Genomic DNA, 24566 nt, shown 5'->3' with positions numbered 1-24566 from the left:
TATGGTTCTCTTTGCTAATAACCCCAACCTTTGCAGAGTGCCCAACTTGCATTCTGAAAGATAGGCAATGGGCTTATAACCAGAAAGAAATCGAGGAGGCAAAGTCAAGATAAAAATTGACCTACATTTTTCCACTCATCACTGCTCTTGACGGATTCTAACTGATACTTCAACCTGTCTCTCAGTGCTGATCGACCCTGCTGAGCATGCCTACTACTCGTTCTGTTCATTTCTAGATTTCTAACATTTACAATTTTTATTCTTATCGCTCTGATGGATTGCAAATCCTTGACTTGGATACAGAGTCTCATCTAAGCTGAGTGAAACAAATTGGAAACAATGTAGGAGAGGTGCCCAAGACACGTTGCCCTACATGTCACTGCTGGCATTTCACAGCTTGTATCTGTTCAGTGATGAAATATTGCAGCCCTGCCTGAAGGCAATAAAGAAAACCAATCTGTTACCCCCTATCTCCAGTCATTCAGCTGATAAAGCACAGCTCAGCATGAGACCAGAAAAGTTTTGAACTCTATCCCTATTCTACTGAGGTAGCTGACCTCAGCCAGGATAATGGAGATGGGGTAAGATGTCTTCGTATTTTCCTGTTGGTGGGGTAGCATAATCTGTTTGATTATATCTGAAAAGTCAGGGCATAGCTTCATTGATCTTAATTATAAGGGTAATAATCTTCCTGTATTTCATCATCTGGCAGAAGTTCTTGGTTCTCCACTCTGAGTATCCGTCAGATACTGTGTAAAAAAAAATTGTAATTTCTATAACAAACGCTTCATATTCTGCAACACTCCCCTCATATAAAAATATTTGATTTCTCAATTTGAACTGGATGCAGACCTTGTTATTAGCGACATTAATCTGTGGCACTAATTCCTCAAAGAACATTAATTACATTATACCATAGCATGATAGCAATCAGCCATCATTTCCTCTTCCATTAAAAGCAGAATTTACTGCCCCTCTACTAAAAGTAAACGTGTATTATTCATTCAATTTATTGTTAACCCTGCTTTTTAAGATCGAGCTCAATAACAAAATTGGCAGTACTGGTGTGTATAGACAGGAAATGTACTTGGTCAGATAACATTAAGCCCTTCAGCAATTCTGCTGACTGGATGGTGGGCAGTTAAGAGTTATATAGGAAGTAAAAGAATAGTCGCCCCTTGAGTGGCTCCAATCACTTCTCTCTCAAAGACACCATATTTGAAAAAAAAACTGGCATGAAAGACTGATTAGTCTCAGGACATGATGATTTCCACCGTGGGGTTTTAAAGGAAGTAGATGAGGAAATTACAGAATCTTTAACCATAGGGCGGAATCGCCCCAGATTTGCGTTAAGTTGCGATAGTGGGCGTGAAAAATGGCATTTTACCTGCCGGTCGCAATGGTGGGGTTTCGCACTGTATCGTTCACTTCCTAGCTCATTAATTATGCAACCAAAGGAAACAAGCCGTCTCACTGGTGGGTGGCCTCTGAACCACCCACCATGCTGTTACCTCACCATTTCCTCATTCCAGGTGCCATATCTAAATTGCAGCTGCGCACTCAGTTCTCAATGCTTGCAGCCCAGGACTGCTCCAGTGAAGACATGGCCCAGAGAGCCAGGAAGAGCTCAGTGACCCATCACTGGAATGCCTTTTGGAGGCCCGCCTTGATGTCCCCCATTCCGCTCTGGCCGCAGGAGGTCAGCAATCTCGCCACTCCTGATTGGGAGGTGGTGGCAATGATGATCAGTGCCAGTGCTGCACAGAAGAGGTTGGCCATCCAGTGCAGAAAGTGGATGAATCCATGCTGCCAGGGTAAGACAACCACCTTATCACTCTAAATTCACACACTCACAAGACCATCACACATTCACTGGCATCTCACTCACTGCCATCTCAAGAGACATCACCACTCACTCTTTCACACACACCCTCACATCTCTATCTGGCCTCATCTCCTCTGGAGACTGCCTCCTCAGCCCTCACCATCTTGAGGCAACTTGCACAGATAAACATATGCTCCCCCACACACATCTGAGGATACCCCCATTCCCCAATATAGCCCTCGTCCTGCAGCCTCTTTCCTTGCCTGAGGCCACTTCTCACCCATTCCCAAGCAAACCCTAGTTGAAAGCCTAGTTGCAGTTGTTGAAAAGCCATCCTGCCTTACGGCTGGTCTGGTAGGTCTCCAGATGAGATGAGGTCAGTTGGAGATATGAGGGTGTGTGTGAAAGAGTGAGTGGTGATGTCTCTTGAGATGGCAGTGAGTGAGATGCCGGTGAATGTGTTTATATGGACTTCCAGAAGGCATTTGATAAGGCTCCAGATGGGAAACTGCTGGCTAAAATTTAAAGTAACAGAATTGAAGGAAAATTACAGACTTGCTTAGAGGATTGGTTAAGTAATAGAAGACAGAACAAGGACGTAACTTGAATTGGAAGGAAGTGACTAGTTGTGCCTCAAAAGGATTTGTGCTGGAGACTCAGCTGGTCATTGCATAAATGTATATTTATTAATGACTTGGATAACTTTGCCAATATCACATAGATTCATGGTGCATGGGCGGCAGCATAAAATTTAAAAGAGACATTGATGGATTAAGTGAGTGCACAAAACTGGCAGATGGATTTCATTGCAAGTAGATGTGGTATCATCTACTTTGGAACAAAGAAGGATTGACCTGAATTTTATTTAAATGGCGACGTGAATGTCCAAAAAAATGTAAGTCCAGGTACACAGATCACTAAAATATATTAATCAGGTATAAAAATTAATCAAAAAGGCTAATGGAATGTTAGCCCTCTAGTTATAAAGGCTAGAATTTAAAGATTACATAATTATACTTGTATTCACTAGAATGTAGGTGGTCAAGGGGTGATTAAATTGAGAATTTTTAGACTTGAAAGGGATTAATAGGTTAGATAAAGAGTATTATTTTCCACTAGAGTCGGACAAGGGGAGATAACCTTACAATCCAAGCTGGACTATTTAGGATAATGTTAGGAAACACTTCATGCAGAGTGATAAAAGTATGGAACTCTGTTCCACAAAAAGCAGTAGATGCTAGCTAATTTATCATGCCAAATCTGAAATCTTTGTTGACTAAATTTATTAAGGCAGGTGGATGAAGTTAAGGAACCTACCAGTCTTGATCTCATTAAATGGAAGTCCAAGCTCAGGGGCTGAATGCTTACTTATGTTCCAACTTTTACCAACAACAACTTGCGTTTATATAGTGCCTTTAACATAGTGAACCATTCCAGAATGGCTCAGTAGAGTGTTATCAAACAAAATTTGATACTGACCAACGAATATGGGGCAGAATTTTTCATCCTGAGTGCAGGCGCGCACCCAACCTGAACAGGAGTAAAATATTGTGCGAAGACGTCAGGCAAGTGTCCCTTTGTGCACTGCGTTCTTATCTTCACCTGGCACCGCCCCCTCTCCACACCCAGTTGCATGTGGGGCTCTCGAGCTCTAGGGCGTCTTACTCGTACCTCGAGAGAATTAGGAGGCTAAAGGGACCTCTGCCGGTCCATGACCTTTCTATATTGTTGTGGGCCATTTTCTCCTCCAACAACAGAGGAGCATTGATTAGTCCACTCTGTACGTGCAGCACCACTGAAGCCTAGCCAACCCCTGGTGAGGAATACCTGGCTCACCCCCTTGGCTAGCTTCTGCATGAATGGCAGTTGGCACTCAGACTCTAGCACCCCTGAGGTCATGGGGGGGCACTGCCAGACCTTAACACAACTGCACACTGACCCATGCCAACATGGTACTCACCCTTCCTGAGCACAGCAGGTCATTGAAGCACTTCCAGCACTGCACTGAGGAGCGCTGCACCATATCATGGGTGCTGACCAATGTTGCCACCTCCTCCCCATGCCCTCTTGGTGAGGCGTGGTGGCCTCCTCCTCCCATCCCTGGGACAAAGATGTCCCTCCTGGCAACCACCTCCTCCAGGAGAACAGCGAGGCACTCATCAGAGAAACGGGGCCAAGTGCCCACCCGACCTGCTCTCCTGCCTGCTGTGTCCAGCTGCACTTGGGTCCATAGTGCTAGCTCAGGGAATGTCCTCCATGGCAGCCTTCCAGGGGCTGGGGCACTTTCAAACCGGCCTCCGGGTCACCATTGGATCCAGTGGCCGAAGACAAAATCCTGCCCATGAAGACAGGTAACAAAGGTAGGTTTTAAAGAGTGTCCAATGGAAGAAAAGGGGCAGAGATTTAGGAAGGGAACTGCAGACCTTAAGAACTGGACAACTGAAGGCACAGACACCAATGGTGGAGCAATAGAAATCAGGGATGCACAAGAAGCCAGTATTGGACGAGTGCAAAATTGTGGAGGGTTGTGGGCCTGAAAGTGGTTACAGAGACAGGAAAGGATGAGGCCGTGTAGTGATTTGAAAACAAGGATGAGAATTTTAAAATGAAATGGGGCAAGGTCATTAGGGGAACTCCGAACAGGACGACATTTCAACCTCAGCATCTCTTATCCTTCTAAAACAAAGAATGGACTAGGTTGACTGGCCAATTAATTTTCCTTTGCTAACCTGAAGGATTTTGAATTCTATCAACAAAATGAAAGACAAAATGCCATGAATAAGTTCCTTACAAATAACTTCTTTATTCAAAATGTGATAACAAGTTCTACATGGTGTAGCTGAGGTGAATAGCAAAGATACATTTAAGGGAAAGCTGGTTAAGTACATGAGAGAGAATTTAATAGGTTATGTTGGTAGGATGAGAGGAGGTTTTTGTGACCATAAACACTGGTATAGGCCAATTAGGCTGAATGGCCTGCTTCTGCGCTGTAAAATTCTGTGCAATTTTATATACATAATTAAACTAAAAGTGACCTTGCCAGATTGTTAAGTATTGCATGTAACGCCATTGTGATGTTTATTCTTATTATGGCTGAGTGCACGGACAGTTTTACTTGGCTTGTTTGGTCTCCTTGCTTTAGTAAGTTCACTTGCAACACTAGTGATGTCACAAAAACATTTCCATAACAGGTTAAATGTTTAAGCTTTCAATGTGCAACTCAATGGACAGATGCGCCAACCTGTGTGGTACTGAGCCACAGCCCTCAAGTTGGTTCATATTAGCTTGGCAGCAGCTGGGGTGTTACAATAGGGAGAAGCAAATCAGCCAGGGTTTCTGATGCCAATCACTATTAAGAATCACGTTCTGGAAAGTGCTTATGTATAGACCTTAATGTGAGCACAGCTCGACCGTGATGCTTACAAAATCAAACAGCCGATCAAAATTCGCTGTTTAGAGTCTTCTATAATTCATGACCATTTTAGTAAACTACTTGAGGTCTGTTGCCTATCCAGATTCAGTGCCTTGAGGAGAAGAGGTGAGAAAATGGAGAAGGACAGTGACTGTCTTTACAGGTGGCTGTATAATAAACATTAGTACCATGAATATTGTTTTCTGTCACAAGACAATACAGCCCACCATATAATTAACATTAAAATATTATACTTAAGCATAAATTCATACTTTATGTTGCTTCACAAATCATTTCATTCCTGCATATTTCAGCTCAAGTACCTCAATTCTACGTTCCAAATGCATAATTTGCATATTTATGAATATCAATTAATGACACAAAACAGATGGACATTTTCAATGATTTGATTTAACTGCCAAGCATCAAAACTCCTGCCTTTTAACAGTCCTTCTTCTTGTCGGTTTGTGAATGTGAGCAGAAAGTGACATCGCTGAAGTAAAGGCACGGATTCCAGGTTGTGGTTTCATGGGCTGCTGCAGCAGTGAAGACCTGGGGATTGCTCTTACTGGTCCAATTGTTGGGGATGGGAACAATGGGGGTTAGCACCACACTAACATTTGACAGACTACATTCACAGAGGAGGAATAACCACTTGCAGGAAGACTAATTTCATCCTGGAACTATCCTGAAACAGTCAGCATCTGGAGTGGATAGAGGAGGAGAAATCACAAGGGAGCAAATCATAACTCCTTATCATTCTAATGTCTAACCCTGGTTGGTTGAAGTTTGCAAGGGATAGCCATTAGGTGGAATTCTCCCCCCATTGCTCTAAGTGCAGGAGTGGGCCTGAAAAACGACAATGGTGATTTTCTGCACTGTATCGTCTGCTCCCCACTATATTAATTATGCAGGCATGGGAAACATACTGGACCACTGGCGGGTGATCTCTGATTCATCCGCCCTGTTGTCAGTTCATCGCTTCCTCACTCCGGGCACCATGTTTAAATTGCAGCTGGTCATGGCCTTCTCAATGTCTGCAGCACAGGACTGTTCCACTGACAACGTGGCCTTGAAACCCAAGATGATGGCAGTCCCCAAATTCAATGATGCCTCACTGGAGCACCTGCAAGGCACAGTCGAGGACGCCATCATGTCCTCTATCCCCACTCTGTCTGCAGGAGGTCTGGCAAAGAGACCAATTCGGCTTGGGAGGCAGTGGCAGCAGTGGTCAGTGCCAACACAGTACAGAAGAGGACAGACAACCAGTGCAGGAAGAGGATGAATGATCTCATCTGTGTCACCAGGATAAGTCAACCATCTCATCACTCTCAACACAGACACTCACAAGCCCATCACATATTCACTGGCATCTCACTCACTGCCAGCTCAAGGTTATCACCACTCACTTTCTCACACATGCCTTTACATCTCTATCTGGCCTCATCTCTTCTGGAACTTGCGTCCTCAGTCCGTCCATGGCTCCACTTACCACCCACACATGCCAGGCATCCTTGTCATATGCCCTGGCATGCATCTTGCTCACATTCTCTCCATCTGACTTTCGTCAGGACAGGCTCATGCATAATCTCAAGGAGAGCTCTCAGATCATGGGTTGAGTGCTAGAAGTCGAGGTCCTCTCTCAATTCAAAAACCAAGTCACAGAGACAACTAGAGAGGACATTGGACATGCCTGCACCGATGGTGAGGTGGCTGGGGATCCTGCACCAGCTCAGCTTTCAGACAACCATACTGTGAGAGCATTGTCCTGATTTAGAGTCGACTACCATGCACTAATTATCTCTCCTTTCTTTCACATAGGAAAGCTCCGAGCGCATCCACAAGCCAGGCTCTCAGCTCCAGCACCAACAACACTTTGGATGAGGAACATGAGGACACCACAGCAGAAAACCCAACACAGTGCTCACCCACACCCTCCGCCAGCGCAGGACATACATCTCGGTTTGACCTAGTTCTAGAGCAGGCTCGGGGTCACAATCTACTGAACATAGCACACGATCTGGTCCACAGCAAGCAGAAGAAGGAATATCCAAGGTTGCCAGCACTCGGAGAACTGCTGGAGGCCAGGATTCTGCTAAGTCCGAGTCAGATGATGAGCCTCTGGATCCAATCCTAAATCAGTTGCTGGAGCTGCAGTGACCATCATGGAAGCGTTCCTCAGATTGCAACAGACGATGAGGAGTTCTTCCACCTTCAGTCTGAGATGATTGTGTGGGCATGCCAACTCAGTGAGTCAACACTGGTCGGATGCTGAGTGACATGTAGACCTTGGTCCAGGACATGGTCTATGCAGGAGCAGCACTACATCACTGTAGCCCTTGGTGGCCATGTGAGGTCAAGCAGGGTACGGGGCACCTCTATCTCACACCAGCTACCCCTTCTGCTCAAGGAGTTAGCCAGGGGCCCTCGAGCACCAATAGGGAGGAGGACCAGCAGCTGCACACCCCAGGACCATCCATCCAGGTGACTCCAGGGGTCTCTGGCTGATGCAAGTCCCCTCCCCCTGTGGCCCCATCACCTCCAGATCCATAAGCTGAGGAGGGTCCCCCACAGCCGGACACCCAAAGCAGGCTGGGGCCCTCCAGCTCTCGGCCCTCGAGAGAACACCATCCAAAGTCATCGCACACAATAGGGCATAGCAATCAGCAGGCTGCCTCCACCTCCACTGTGGATGCCAGGGAAACAGGGAAAGTTAAAAAGATTTAGGAGCACAATCATAGCACGGGTGTTCACAACATGTATATAATGTACACAAATGTAAGTAGAATCGCACCCATTTCACATCTCTTGTGTATGCCTCCTTTTTATGATGAGCTGTGTTGCTTTCAATTAGGTGTGATACCATGGTGCCTCCACACACTTATCGCTGATTCTTTTTTTTATTCATTCACAGGATGTGGGCTTCGCTGGCTGGGCCAACATTTATTGTCCATCCCTAGTTGCCCTGAAGGTGGTGGTGAGCTGCTTTCTTGAACTACTGCAGTCCATATGGTGCCGGTACACCCACAGTGCTGTTAGTGAGGGAGTTCCAGAATTTTGACCCTGCGACAGTGAAGGAATGGCAATATATTTCCAAGTCACGATGGTAAATGACTTGGAGGGGAACTTCCAGGTGGTGGTGTTCCCATTTATCTGCTGCCCTTGACCTTCTAGGTGGTAGCGGTCGTGGGTTTGGAAGGTGCTGCCTAAGCAAATGTCGCTAGCATGGGCCTCTCATCTATGTAGTGTGATTCCATATCACCACGGTGTGTGGCCCTTTTCCAGATCATTCTCGATATCAATGATGCCTCAACTTTAATGTCAAGTGTGCTTTGGAACAAACCCCGTTCACGTGCTTAGCAGAGTCAAGTCATGTTTATTCTTGGCTGTGTATGATCGAGGCAGAGGTGTTCTCCTATCTCACCTGCATTCATGAAAGATGAAAGTGTTGTGTTCATACATGAAGAAGGATCATATGTCGTGCAACTCCATGACCTGAATTTCACGCTTGGCGTGCATGCCAAGTAGGCAGGTCCAGAAGCAGATGCAAAATGCGCTTCCACCCGCGACCGGCCCTCGAACGCAATTTCACGCTGGCTGGCCAATTAGTGCTGCCAAGGGGAGTGGGAAGAGGGCGGGCACCAACAAAAATGAGGGTGCAGGTGGGCATTTCTAGCGAGTTCCCTGAAGGCAGACAGCTGTTGCAGACAGATTAAATTACAAGAAAAAAATACACCAAACTGTGTCTGTTCGACGCATTCAAGCATATGACAGCAGAACTCAAAAATCGTCGGTCCCCAGATATCTCTTCTATTATATTTCACCCTGGACATTTCATCCCACACTTGTATGAGGTTTTGTTAAAACCGGGCTGTCCGCCTGTCCATTTTGCCCTTGCGACAAGTGTGAAATCGCACAGGCAATGTAAAATCATGGACAATAGGGTTTTTAAGGGCCTTAATTAGCCCTTTAATTACCGGTAGGCATGGCTCCGACTCCCGCACACGCCACCGACCTCAATATTGCTCACATGCACAATGATGTCAGGGCGTACGCCCAATGTCCTTTCGCGTAATTTCATGTCCATTTGGACTGAATGCGCCTGCCCGATCATGTAAAATTTTGGCCCATGTGCTCACTGTCTCTCGGCAGTGTTTTCATGCTATGAGCCTATATTCAGAGCTTGTGTGCACTGCTATCAGCCAACCGCGTTTCCACTTTCAGAGTGTACGTCTGCTAAGCTCATCATTAAGTAGGAGGACCTTGCCACCTCAAGTTGACGAAGCTCTGCCTCATTATTGTCCTGGCACTCAAACATCTAACCTTGAGCATCTCTCACCCTGTAGTTGTGTCTATTGCAAGGACAGGGCTCTCGTCACAAAGTCAGGATGCAACGTTGTGCATCCCCTCACCTAAGCACTCGCCAAGGTCACTGATGCTGATTCCAAATAATGATTTCTGGTGGGCAATAGAGCCTTTGAGCATGCTCTGGAAGCGCACATGATTGCTTTAGACAATGTGGAGAGGAGTAATGGGAGCCAGGATGTACTGAAGCTGAAGTGTGCTCTTTATTAGCACTGACATGTGCCCTTGAGGGCTTCATGGTGCCTGAGCATTTTGACTTGACAAGGGCCAGGGCTAGTCATGAGGGCACAATGTCTGCATTAAAGAGAAGGCATTTTTATGTCTGGAAGGCAAGTGTTTGATGTCATCATGCTCAGGTGGTCTGCATCCATATTACGTTGAGGATAAATACAGCCCAGGATCCCTAACTGAGAGTGCCGGGTGTCAGTGGGATTGAGGAGATTGCAGCACAGGCGCCTGAGTCATCTTTAAATGGATCCACAGCAGCGGAATGTCATTGGCTGCCTTGTCCCTTGTGTGAATTATCTAACTCACCATTGATATTACATAGAGTGCATTGTTCTGTTGCAATAGATGGATCTCCTTGAGGAGCCTTGTCAGATTGAAGGCATACAGTTATGAGCTCACTGAGGATCATGCAACATCTCCTGCCTCTTGTAAGCTGCCGTTGCGACTGGGATGCTGGAGAGACACTTGAAGAGGCAGCACCTCCTGACACCTGATGTCGGGTCACCATTCTCCAGTTAGCACCTCGTCTCAGCTTCGACACATGCTGCCGAAGGTTCATCATCGTTCAAAGGATCAGGACAATGTGAGCCTGATGTGTAACTATTCACTTTCATATTGAAGTGCATGGGTGAAATGAGAGGAATAGCAACGGTGGTGTTCATTCTGACCCATGATGGAGGGCACTTGTCCAAGAGGGTACTCCCCACAACATGTCATCCTCCTGGTGAAGTTGGTGGCAATAAGGGCCTCATGCGCATGCCTGCCTCGTCTGGCCCATTTTGTGGCCTCTTCCCCTGTAGCCTCGACTTCCTCGAACTCATCACCCTCATCCTCTTAGAGGTCCTCCTAATTAGAGGAGATGTGCAGTTTCTCCAATCTGACAAGTCCACCCCTCTTTGCAGCGCCAGGTTATGCAGCACACAGAAAGCCACAGTAATCCGTGAGACCCTCTGGTGACTGTATTGGAGTGCTCCACTAGATCTGCAAGGCATTGGAATCACATCTTTAGGATGTCTATGGTATCCTCCACCTATGCTCGGGTAGCGGCATGAGCTTTGTTGTACCTTCTCTCTGCTGGAGTCTGAGGCCGCTGCACAGGCGTCATTAGCCGCATCCTTGGATACCCCCACAATGCCTTTTCCCCATCTGTAGGCTGCAGATGCCTCCCCTGACTGAGTGTGCCACCTGCGGCCCAGTGTGATGCAAGAAACCTCACGGACCAAGGCGCGTAATGTTACAGCAACACTCTGCTGGGTGTGACTGAGACTGGCCTGACATGCCCTCCCTCTCCCTGGACTAGGACAAGGACAGTCTTTGCGAGCTCAATAATGTAAACTGAAGTGCTTCTTCACTCAGTGCAGCTCCCATTCTGGCCCCAAGTGGTTTCTGTTAATCTGTAACATTCTCTCTCCCCATCCTGGTGCTGAGGACACTAACCCCCCAGCATCCTCCCCCCAGTCATGTGTCTGAGTGCAATCTTCCCAACTCATACCTCCCAGTTAGAGCCCTTGCCCTTCAGTCCACTCTCCTGCCTAAGGCCAGTTTCCTCCTTCCCCAGTACAGCCGTAGCACTACAGTCCATTAAAAGATACCCTTGCCTTACCACTGGTCTGGTAGGTGGAGACTTGCCTGTGACAACCCCCTGAAAGCAATGTGGTGCTGCCTGCGAATCCTGGTGCTGATTCTTGTGAGTGATGCAGCGTCACCAAACTAACCTCAAAGCCACGAGTGAAGTGCAGGTTGCCAGGTTCATGTCGCTTATGTACCATTGCGAAACACATCATTCTAATTGCATGCCGATGTGCCGGGATGATCCAGCGAGGGGAGATTATTCCGGCATGGGGTCCTTATAATGAAATGCAAATGTATTGAAATTACATTCCAGAATTGCCACGGTGGGTAACCCGGCCCGCCATTGAAAGCTGGAGCACAAAATCATGACCTGGTTTTACAATGACATAAAACCAATTTTTGGCATTCTCACGTTAGTTTACTAGATTGGTATCTGGAACGGATGGGTTATCTTATGAGGAAAGGTTGGACAGACTGGGCTTGTTTCCACTGGAGTTTAGAAGAGTGAGGGGTGATTTGATTGAAGTATACAAGATCCTGAATGGCCTTGACAAGGTAGACGTGGAAAGGATGTTTCCTCTTGTGGGTGAGTTCAGACCTGTTTTAAAATTAGCAGTTGCCCTTTTAGGACAGAGATGAGAATTTTTTCTCTCAGAGGGTTGTGCGACTTTGGAGCTCTCAGCCTCAGAAGGTAGTGGAAGCGGGGTCACTGAATATTTTTTAAGGCAGAGGTGGAGAGATTCTTGTTAGGCAAGGGAATCAAAGGTTATCAGGTTAGATGACAATGTGAAAATTGAAACAGAAGATCAGCCATGATCTTATTGAATGGCAGAACAGGCTCGAGGAGCCGAATGCTCTCCTCTTGTTCCTATTCATTACATTCTTTTCTGTTTCCACCTGCCATGACGTCTGCCACGAACGGGACCAGAAAATCCCTGCCATTTTTTTGCTATGTCCTCTAACTAGGCATGATCAAGGCTAGAGGTGGGCACTTGGCTTAAATTCGCTCAAAATCTAGACTGAATCTGGTCCAGAATCACCCAAATACTGTCTGTCAGGGCCTGTATGCTTTAATTGCTACAGTGACTCACATACGGGCTCTCCTAAGACAAGTATGTTTTTCCAAATGACTCCTATCCCTAACAGTGCTCTCCATTCATACTGCTGGTTTTCTCAAGCTGCCTATTTAATTAGAGCTGTTAATCTTCTATTCCCCCTGTTTCACTGGAAACAGTAATATTTTGGCATCAGTACAGTGCCTTCCTCCACTGACCTGGTGCATATAGCAAGAAGTCACACGGACCAGAGGGGCACAGGTTCCATTGCCAGTCAGCACTGAGTGCTTTGTCGTGGGAAACACTGGTGTATAGGTAATGGGTGAAGACAAGATTGAACTTGACTGTGATGCCATCCACAGTCAAATATCCTGCTGACACTCATTATCTCAGCCCACACATGAAGAATGGCCACTTGATTAAGGTATCAGAGAGCTGGTAGTTCCAGCAGAACAGCTCTAACAATAGTCAGCACTTATAGGATGATGAAAACTGGGGGCACTTTTTAATAAAAACCTCTTCTTCAGAGATTCAGGATTCAGCTTCTCTTGACCTGTCTGTGTTTCTTTTATTTGCAGCACCTATGCACCTGTCAAACAGTTTCTACGGGTGGATAAAGACAAGGTGAGTCAGAGTCTAGTATTGCATTTTTATTGGGACATTGGGTGACAAAAATAAGGTGCAGCTGGATGTAATTATTGGAAGGACTTGAGGCTCCAAACTATACCCGAATGGTTGGTGCCAGCAGAGAAAATTTTGGAATGATTATAACCAGGTTTCATTGAATCTAATATAGGCTTCAGGAAAGGAGAGGGACAATGCAAACATTGTAGCTAAGGAGGAGCAGTATGAAATATTCATTGGGATAAACATAGTGAGAAAGAAAATATTAAGCAGTTTAACATCATTGATAATAGTTAAACTGCCAGGCTGGAATTAAATGTATCCCAGCCGGTTAAAAGAAACAAGGGAGGAAATGGTGGAAACTCTGGCAGTTATTTCCAATCCTCTCTGGCCGAAGGTGTGGTGCCAGAGGACCAAAGGAATGCTTATGTTATACCAATGTTTATAAAGGCAGAAAGGCATAAACCAAGTCATTACAGGTCAGTTAGCCTGACCGCAGTGGTGGGAAAATTATTGGAAAAAGTTCTGAGGCACAGTATTAATCATCATATGTTTTCTTTGGAACAGAGATGGCTGAGGGAAGATTTAATAGAGGTGTTTAAAGTTGATAGATCGAGACAGAGTGTGTAGGAAGGTCCAATTTCTCTTATCAGAGAGGTTAGTAACAAGGGTGCATAGATTTAAAGTAATTGGCAGAAAGATTAGATTGAAGTTGTGGGGAAATCTTTTCACCCAGAGGTTGGGGGTCTGGAACTCACTACCTGAAAGGGTGATAGAGGCAGAAATTTACAGCCCATTTAAAAAGTACTTTGATATGCAATTGAAGTATTGTAAACTAGAAGGCTATGGACCAAGAGCTGGAAACAGGGATGAGGCTGGATAGTTCTTTTTCATGTGACACAGGCATGATGGACTGAATGGCCTCCTCGTATGCCTTAACGTTCTATGATTCTAATCCTGGTTAAGCAAGTAATGGTTAAGTCTATGAATTTCTATGTATTACGGAATGGTTAGTTACAGGCAACAGCATTTTGGGAGACAATCTACATGTGAAGGACCTAGTAATGGAACAATTATATTTATTAAAAAAAACTGTACTTTGATCTGCTTCTATTCCCATCCACTAAATGCATGCAGCCCAGTGTACACCCAGAGCTGGGGATTTTGTAACAATTTCATCTCACAAAAGGAAGCTCCTGACCTTAGTAAGGCATTTGCAGAAACGTTTTCACTGGCAGCCGTCAAACACCTTGCAGGTCAGAATTCCATATTATCCGACTGGCCTGGATTTAAACATAGATCAGAGAATCAAAAAGGCAATGTTAATCCTCAGTACAATTCAGTGCCCTGAACGGTACCTTTTCACTATTTCCTTGAGCTGCTTTCTCTGAGAGTGACAATCTAAAGCCATGTTAGCAGTACCTTTACATCCTTCAAAACTGTATTGCCACTGACCAAATCGACTTCGCTTATCACCTTTAAACAACAGATAGGATATTTAGACAATGAATGTTTTGAAACCTGAGCTGAATTTGAAAAGATGGTCTAGAAATTGGTTGATGTGCCAACCGCACCCCCGCACCACCAAATTTCAAAGTGTAAAATGGGTGCCAAAGTGTCCAAAATGAGGTAGGTGACTAAGCACACATACTTCCTTGCTGGTAGTGTGCCATCCATCATATTGATCAGTTATATTGCAAGCCAAAGGCAGGGCAAAGCTCCCTCTGCTCTTCCCAACATAGATTCAACTTTCAGCTTGCCACCTGCACATTAAATTGGCCATCCCCAAAGAAACAACCCAAATCAGTTGGTTGAAAAGCAGGGAACCAATCAACAGTACTGGTTTAATGCCCAGGTGATAAGTGGAAAATCAACCTTATTTTGTCTTAGTTCCAGCGTTATCTCAGTGTCTCTGCTGCATCAGCCTGAATTTCCCCACAAATCGACATTTTAATTATCAGCCTCTATGAAATAGATTGCCAAGTTCCTGTTTGCCAAGTTTGCTTTAGGTCCACAATCTAAAAGCTAGGCTGAAAATGCCAAAGCTCATTTCATATAGAATCTCCCACAGCACTTAGACAAAACTTTCATCCCATCATTTTGAGCTAGCTTGAAATCATGATCCTTGATGTTGAGGAACTGTTTCATTCTCTGTTGTACCACTAGTCCCCAATAAATGTGAGCAAATCACTCTGTATTACCAGACTTAGTAATGCCCAGCAATCTGAAGATGAAGTATTTCATTTGATGGTGTGCTGCTAAATTCACCACTCAGTGGAGCTGTTTAAAGCAGAGTTTCATCCCCAGTTTATGTTGAGGCATCTGATCTCAGCGTATGGCAGGAAGGCCTCCGCACCACTATGCCTGTGAGTTGAAAGCCAGCCAGGGTTCCCACTTCTGATCCAATGATCCCGGATGGAAAGTGTCCTGCCTGTGTAGGCTTCAGGTGAGGACAGCATCGAGTTCATCTCTGATGCCCTGTTTGGGCGAATAACCTGACATATGAAGAGTGACTTGGGCAAGGCATTGGACAGCTACCAGCACCTGTGGAACTGCATCCGTGCAGGAGACTCAGACTTCAGAGAAGGCAGGGAAAAAAAAGGAAAAATAAAAGTATATTCATCCTTCAGTAATTACACTTGTTAAAAACTGTGGTTTAAAATATGACCCCGATCTTCACTGGTTAAGTTGGTTAAAAACTGCAGTTTAAAACCTGACCCCTGATCTTCACTGGTTAAACTGGTTAAAATTTGCTGTTTAAAGTCTGACCCTCAATCTTCATTGGTTAAACTGGTTAAAAATTGCAATTTAAAATCTGACCCCTGATCTTCACTGGTTAAAAACTGCAGTTTAAAGTGTGACCCCTGATCTTAATGGTTAAACTGGTTAAAAATTGCAGTTTGAAATCTGACCCCCATCTTCACTGGTTAAACTGGTGAAAAATTGCAGTTTAAAATCTGATCCCGATCTTCACTGGTTAAATTGGTTAAAAATTGCAGTTTAAAATCTGACCCCGGGTCTTCACTAGTTAAATTGGTTAAAAACTGCAGTTTAAAGTCTGACCCCCGATTTCAACGGTTAAACTGTTTAAAAACTGCTGTTTAAAGTCTGACCCCCAATCTTCACTCAGGTGCAAATCTACAACCCAGCATTTTTCAAGTATATCCATGACAAGTGGACAGAACATCATGGGAGATATCCGTCCACTGGAATGCTGGTCCTGTTTTTTGCTCTCCATATCTGTGATGAGGTAAGTGCTGCAGTCTAAAGCAGGAACTGTAATTTCAATTGAGAGGCCAAGTTGAAGGGTCAAAGGCCAAAATGCACAACACCCTTAATATTGGAGGAGAGAGGATTAAGTTTAATCGGCCTCTTTGTTACATCCTCTCAGTCATTAACCTCACAGTTCACTGTTGTGAATACTGAACATGAATAGGGATATATCTGGAGACGAAGATTAGATGATGACAAGCTTGATTTTAAAGATTGAAGACTGTTCAAAGAAAAAGCTGAGGCAGGTAAGAGGTTCCACAGTCTGAAGTCCTGGGGATGAATGAAAGTAAGATTATGATAACTGTTTCTATCAACAATCTGAAAGGAAGAAAAATATGTGGAAAAATATATCTGAAACAAAGGAGGAGCAGACAGCAAATCAGTGGGAAAAGTAGTTTTGATAAAAGATAACAAGAAAAACTTGATGGAGGAAGAGGGGTTAAAGTGGAGAGGGATTGCCTGCTTTGTAACTAACTTCATCTTGTATCCAGTTCAGAACCGAGAGAAATGTCAAAAGACTTTATGGGGAGGTTATGGCATGCGCTGAACTAGTGTTCCAGAAACCCAGGGTAATGCTCTGGGGACTCGAATCCCACCACGGCAGATGGTGGAATTTGAATTCAATAAAAATCTGGAATTAAAAGTCTAACAACGACCATGGAACCATTGTCGATTGTTGTAAAAACCCATCTGGTTCACTAATACTCTTCAAGGAAGGAAATCTGTCGTCCTTACCTGGTCTGGCCTACACATGACTCCAGCTTCACAGCAACGTGGTTGACTCTTACATGCCCTCTGAAATGGCCTAGCAAGCGTTCAGTTGTAACAAAGCACTACAAAGTCACAAAAAAGGAATAAAACTGGACGGACCACCCGGCATCGACCTAGGCACCGGAAACGACAACCGGCAGTCTCAGCCCTGTCAACACTGCAAAGTCCTCCTTACTAACACCTGGGGGCTAGTGCCAGAATTGGGAGAGCTGTCTCACAGATTAGTTAAGCAACAGCCTGACATAGTCATCCTCACAGAATCATATCTTACAGATAATGTCCCAGACACCACCACCATCACCATCCCTGTCCCACCAGCAGGGCAGAGGTGGGAGCACAGTGATAAACAGTTGGGAAGGACTTGCCCTGGGAGTTCTCAACATCGACTCCATGAAGTCTCATGGCATCAGATCAAACATGGGCAAGGAAACCTCCTGCTGATTACCACATACCGCCCTCCTTCAGCTGTTGAAGCAGTTCTCCTCCAAGTTGAACACCACTTGGAGGAAGCACTGAGGGTGGCAAGGCCGCAGAATGTACTCTGGGTAGGGGACTTAAATGTCCAACACCAAGAGTGGTTCAGTAGCACCACTACAGACCAAGCTGGCCGAGTCCTAAATGACATAGCTGCTAGACTGGGTCTGTGGCAGGTGGTGAGGGAACTAACAAGAAGGAAAAGCATACTTGACCTCATCCTCACCAACCTATCTGCCGCAGATGCATCTGTCCATGACGGTATCGGTAGGAGTGACCAATGCACAGATGTTTTGGAGACAAAGTCCCGGCTTCACATTGAGGATACCCTGCATCGTGTTATGTGGCACTACTATCGTGCCAAATGGGATAGACTTCGAACAAATCTATCAATTCAAGACTAGGCATCCTTGAGGCACTGTGGGCCATCAGCAGCAGCAGAATTGTACTTGAACATAACCTATATCCATATGCCCCACTCTACCGTTATCATCAAGTCAGGGGATCAACCCTGGTTCAAAGAAGAGTGCAGGAGGGCATTCCAGGAGCAGCACCAGGCATACCTAAAAATGAAGTGTCAACGTAGTGAAGCTATAGCACAGGACTACTTGCATGCCAAACAGCATAAGCAGCAATTGATAGGGCTAAGCAATCCTACAACCAACAGATCAGATCTAAGCTCTGCAGTCCTGCTACATCCAAGCATGAATGGTGGTGGACAATTAAACAATTCACTGGAGGAGGAGGCTCCACAAATATCCCTATCCTCGATGATGGAGGAGCCCAACACATCAGTGCAAAAGATATGGACAGTGGTCAATCAAACACTGCTGACAGACGTAGCATATCACATAATACAAGTCATGTTAGACTAACAAGCTAAGAACAGAATTTATATTTTTAAACAAAAGTATTGTTGTATTTACAACCGTGTGGTACTTGTAAATCTGGCACACACTGCCAGAGTGTAGAAAGCAGATTTGTACCAATGATATCTCACTGTGTAATTTCCTAATCTCAATCCTTTTGGGGACGACAGCAACAGCAGGGTGGGAATCAGGACACGTTCTCCTCAGCCAGGCTCCGCCCCATCTGTATTACCTGGGGATTTCTGGATAAGGTTCAAACATGGGACAACTACACAAGTGAGGCAAGAGAACCCTTCAACATAAGAAGTAGGAGCAGAAGTAGGCCACTTTGCCCCTTGAGCCAGCCTCGCCAGTCAATAAGATCATGGCTAATCTAATTGCGATCCCCTCTGAAATGGCCTGAAATTGTAAGTTCCACTCCTGAACACAGCACTTCCCATTTCTGCGGGGTCAGGAATGGGGGCGATTCATATCCCTCTGAAATGACCTATCAAACCACTCAGTCCTGGGGCAATTTGGGATGGGTGACAAATGCTGGTGCAGCAACACCCACATCCCATGAAAGAATAAAGAGAAAACTCTACTTTCCTGTCTGCCTCCCATAATCCTTGACTCCCTTGCACATCAAAATCTGTCTAACTCAGCCTTGACTTTAATGACCCAGCCTCCACTGCTCTCTGGGATAGAGAATTCCAAACACTAACTACCCTCTGAGAGAAGAAATTCCTCCTCGTCTAAGTCTTAAATGAGAGACCCCTTATTTTGAAACTAAGCCCCCTAGTTCTAGATTCCCCCAAGAGGGAAACATTTTCCATGTATCTACCCTGTCAAGCCCCTTCAAAACCTTATGTTTCAATTAGATTATCTTATATTCTTCTAAACTCCAATGAGTATCAGCCCAACAAGCTTGACCTTCCCTTGTTAGACTACTCCTTCATCCCAGGAATTAATCTAGTGAACCTTCTCTGAACTGCCTCCTTAAGTAGGGAGACCATATGCAGTACTATAGCCACAGTCTCACCAACACCCTGTACAGTTGTAGCAAGACTTCCCTACTTTTATACTCCACTCCCCTGCAATAAGGGCCAACATTCCATTTACCTTCCTAATTACTTGCACCCTAAACTTTTGTGATTCATGTACAAGCACACCCAGATTCTTCTGTACTGAAGCATTCTGTAGTCTTTTTCCATTTAAATAATATTCTGCTTTTCTATTCTTCCCATTAATGTGGACAACCTCTCATTTTCCCATGGTATACTCCATCTGCCAATTTTTTACCCACTCACTTAACCTATTAATATCCCTTTGTAGACTCTTTGGCCCAGATTTTCACCACAATGGAAAGCCTTTCCATTGTGATGAAAATGGCAGAAGTGCTCAAAAATGGTAAGTCCCACTCCTGAATATAGCACTTCCCATTTCTGCGGGGGCAGGAATGGGGGCGATTCATGTTTCGCACTTGCGCAGTTCACGGAGGCAGCTGGCCATTTAACTCAACAACTTCCTGTAGTGAAGTCAGATTCTTGTGCCCCAGGAGTGTGCAGAGTGGACCTGGTAAGAGGAGGTCTGAACTTTGTGCATTTCTTTGTATAGCTAGAGTATCCCTTTGGAGAGATAAGGTACCCCATTGGATCTGGTCCCAGGACACCTTTGGGGGAGGTCAGGTGTCCTTTGGGAGAAGTAAGGTGCCCTTTAGAATTGTTAAAATTAGGCATGAATGTGTGTAATAAGTGCATAAACTGATTAACTGTCAAGCTCATTGGAACTGTCAACAGACCTTTCAAAATCAATTGTTAAAGCTGTCAAAAGGACCTGTCAAGAGGACCTGTCAAAATCGGCAAGAGGAACTGTCAAAAGCATCTGTCAAAGGATGCTGTTAAACTGTCAAGGCATTTAAAAGTCCAACATTTTAAACCTTTGAAAAAAATGCCTGGAGTGTTAAAAAAAATTGCTTGCTATTTCACTCTGTCTGTTGACATACCTTTGAAGGTTTCCATTACTGGACTACCGCTGCATGGCTGATTTCACAACCATCCATTATCACAGTAAGGTGCCTGCCATTTCACAGTTTGATTGACAGCTACAAGTGGTTATATACTCTTTGAAGTGGGACTATGATTTCCAATGCCTGTTGTTATAAGGGATTGTGCACTTGAATGAAATGTTTTTTAAGGCTTTATGTAGTTGAAGGAATGTAAGTGCAGTAAATGGCTTTTTATGAATGACAGTGTTTAGTGAAGTCTTTAACAGACACTTAGAACTTTATTTTATCTCATCTATGCATGGGTCCTGAGGTCTACCCATTGTGGATACTGGGTGAGTTGGCATGATAGGCATAAGGGTAAAGGGTGATGGGGCATGGGTTGGCATGAGTTGGCAGTAGGTTGGCATGGGGATTGTAAATGACCGTGGGGTGTGGACACAGGGGCATAGGTTGGCATGGAGCATATGAGGGACCATGGGATGTGGGTACAGTGAATAAGGTGGCATGGGTTGGCATGGATTGGGCATGGGGAGTGTGTGGGGGATGAAGGGGTGTGAGGGCTGGAGGGATGTTTTATGTTTTATTCTCCTTTAAAAATTTTTGGACAAAGTGCCAGAGCCACGAGGCAAGCCTTCTACCCAGCCCACCTCCCCTCCTAGCCTCGCCTCACTACTTCCATGGTCGCCCGCCCCACCATACATTATAGCCTGCCTCGCAGGACTGAAAATTTGATGTCCAGGCAGCCATTTTTAAAAGTAGAGTTCACGGAGCTGGGAATTCTCCGGACTCTGCGCAACCAACTCATGGACGAAAATCCAAGCCTTTGTGTCCTCCTTACAACTTGTTTTTCTACCTAACTTTGGATTGTCAGCAGATTTGGCTACAATACACTCGATCCCTTCAACCAAGTCATTAATATGGATTGCAAATAGTTGAGCACTGATCCCTGTGGCTCTCCACTGGTTACAGTTTGCCAACTGAAAATTACCCATTTATCTTGACTCTGTTTCCTATTAGTTAGTCAATCTTCTATCCATGCAAATATATTACCCCAGCTCTTATCTTGTACAGTAACCTTCTATGGGGCACCTTATCAAATTTCTTTTGGGAAATCTGAATACACGACATCTACTGGTTCCCCTTTATCCACCATGGTTGTTACATCCTCAAAGATTAACAGATTAGTCAAACACGATTTCGGTCTCACAAAACCATGATGACTCTGCTTGATTGTATTATGATTATCTAAAAGTCCTGCTACTCTCTCCTTAACAATGGATTCCAGCATTTTCCCAATGACAGATGTTAGGCTAAGGGGCACCAACTGTCCCATATTATAATGGATTGTCCCGCATTTTGACTGTTGTCCTGTGTGACATCAGGGATCCCTTCCTTAGTTTCCTGCTTTCTGTCCCCTTTTATAACATTAGCAAACATGGTTCTCCAACTTTCACAGTGCTTGATAACAGCAAACATCTTGGTGTTGCTCTCAAATATTATACCTGTTCTGCTTCTTAAGCTGTGGTTGTACTTCCTTCTTTGTCTCCCTCATGCTCTGCTACCCTACCCTCAGTTTTACCAGATGTTGTAGTTTCTCTTTCCTAGGTGCCCAAAGAATTTCTTGAATATAGGCATTATATTTGCGGTTTTCCAATTTGCTGGTACCTTTCAGGAATCCAGGGAATTTTGGAAGATTACAACCAATGCATCCACTGTCTCTGCAACCACTTAACAACTACACTAACAGCACTGTGGGTGTACCTACACCACATGGACTGCAGCGGTTCAAGAAGGCAGCTCATCACCACCTTCTCAAGGGCAATTAGGAATGGGCAATAAATGCTGGCCCAGCTAGCAAAGTCCACATCCCGTGAATGAATAAAAAAAACACTTCTTTTAAAACCCTAGGAATGCAGGTCATCAGGTCCAGGGGACTTGCAGCACTTCTTGCCTCATTTTCCTGCTGTTACATTAGGTTGGTGTATAATACGGGAATAGTTTTGGCCTCACCTGTTGGAAGAGTGGAGAAGTGACAGGCTCCAGAATCAGTAATTGATTCTCCCATGGGCTATGGAGTCTGGAGACCATCCAGCAGCCAGCAGATATTATCAGGATTGCAACAGCTGCTGGATTTCATGTTTGATCCTGGGCTCAGTCTCGTGCCAAAGGCTACATGGAGGCTATATTAATGAGCTGAACCAGGAAATACAGGCAGGTTCAGATTACATGAGACAGAGAATGATTCATCTGTTCCAGTAGGGCTGGAAAATAAGCCATTATATTCCATATGTTGGTCGGTTTTCACATTGATGTGTTTTGCTATTAATAATTGCTCCTTTTTGTTGACTTTTTCTGCGTAGTTCTAACATTCTGTTAATATATGCACAATTTCCAAAAACACGAATGTATTTGCAGTTTGACTAATCTCAGGAGAAAGTCATGTCTGCATGTGAGCTATGCGTCCAAGAAGGCAGCCAGGTGTAGGTGTAAACAAAGAATCTGAAGACAAGTCTGTTTTATAAAGAGTTAGTGATACCATAACATATAATTGATAAAACTTCAGCGCCCTACAATCACAGTGCAGTAGAAATTCCAGCTGGCGAAGTTCACCTACAAGAGCACAATACAACTATTTTTTAAAGATCCCACCTAGAAATGACACACAATTCAATGTTGTAAGAGCCTGATACATTTCCATAATCCCTACCCTACTGTGTTCTGCTAAATTCAGCAATCTGAATGATATTTCAACCCATCTGTAGAAGCCACTGATGCCACTATTACCACAACTGGCCTGTACAGGCCCTTTAGATTCTAATCCAGAATGACCAAGTCAATAATATATAATTATCTTATTAATGCTTAATCTGTCCCACAGTATAATCTGTCCCACAGTATAATTAGGCCAGTTCTATATATAGAGAGACACCACAGCACAGAACCTTTACTGCTGGAAGCAGATCTATAACTTAGAGGGACAGAAACCGCTTTCTTCACAACCATCGTAACACAACAGTGTACCCCATGGATCAGGGGGAGGCTAGGTTCCATCAAGCACAGATCTCTCACATTCAGAAAGAAGAATCAAAGTGCATTTCCTACTCTGACTGATTGTCCGGGCTTGTGTTATTCAAGTGGGATTGGACACCATATATATGGTGAAAAAGAGATTATCAAATATCAGCCTCTTTGGTCAGGCAGGTTGGGGAAATTCATTGAGGTTGCAGGGATTGAAAGTTGTCTGGCACAGGCCTTATTGAATTCCTTTATGTTTGCTTCCACAGGTGAATGTGTATGGATTTGGTGCTGATAGCAGAGGAAACTGGCACCACTACTGGGAGAACAACAGATACGCTGGAGAATTCCGAAAGACCGGAGTGCATGATGCAGATTTTGAGGCAAAAGTAATAAATTTGCTGGCTGAATCTGGAAAAATCAAAGTTTTCCGAGGAAACTGACAAAAAAGTTAATTATGCAGTTGATATTTTTTAAGAGGAGGACGTGGACTTCACAATAATTTGCTGTTTCTCCTCACCATGTGGATATGTGACAATTACCCCTTAATCATATAGTGAACTTTTTTTTATCATGTTGAAAAATCAAACAGAACTTGAATGAAGAAAACAGAACAGCTGCTAATTTGGTATTACCTTCAAAAGTTCACCAAGTCAAAAATGGCATCACTTCATTGGTTCAATTTCAAGATGGCTGACCAGCAACTGGTGACTGATGGGTAGCTGGCTCAGTAATGCAATGTACTATCAGAGAATTTAGGTGTTGCCAAGGACAATTTTAATGTTTGAGTTGAGAGGTAAAGTTAGGGACGAATGTGACTACATATTGCCCAAGTATAGTGATCGGGGATGGGGTGGTTGTGGGGGGGGCGGGGGGGGGGGGGGGGTGTGGTGGTGGTGGTGGCGTTAGGGTCGGGGGGGATAAAGGGGAAATTTTGCATGTTTGAATAAAGCTCAGTCTTTTGGTTGAACTCCTGTGGATTTGTTTTATCAGGTAGTTACTGAATGCCATTTTGTAGTTTCAGACTGAGATTCAGACAATTGGAGCTCTGAGATCTGAGTCACTGGAGACAAAATCAGTGTGTAAAGTACAACCA

At 44.6% G+C, this 24566-nt stretch overlaps 1 protein-coding gene across 4 annotated transcripts in view; it reads left to right on the top strand.

Annotated features, from left to right (window-relative positions):
- st3gal2 (ST3 beta-galactoside alpha-2,3-sialyltransferase 2) overlaps positions 1-24330 on the top strand; it is a 461264-nt gene extending 436934 nt beyond the window's left edge. For all 4 annotated transcript variants that reach the window (XM_041191558.1, XM_041191556.1, XM_041191557.1 and 1 more), the window contains 3 exons: positions 13036-13081; positions 16212-16331; positions 23740-24330. In XM_041191558.1, coding sequence (XP_041047492.1) covers positions 13036-13081; positions 16212-16331; positions 23740-23913 — 340 coding nt within the window. In that variant the 3' untranslated portion in view covers positions 23914-24330. The remainder of the gene's footprint in view (positions 1-13035; positions 13082-16211; positions 16332-23739) is intronic.
- Positions 24331-24566: the final 236 nt, after the last annotated feature.

Source organism: Carcharodon carcharias, chromosome 7 (genome assembly GCF_017639515.1).
Source record: "Carcharodon carcharias isolate sCarCar2 chromosome 7, sCarCar2.pri, whole genome shotgun sequence".
NCBI lineage: Eukaryota > Metazoa > Chordata > Chondrichthyes > Lamniformes > Lamnidae > Carcharodon > Carcharodon carcharias.
Note: the sequence above shows the minus strand (reverse complement) of the source record. Positions and strands in the feature narration are given on the sequence as shown.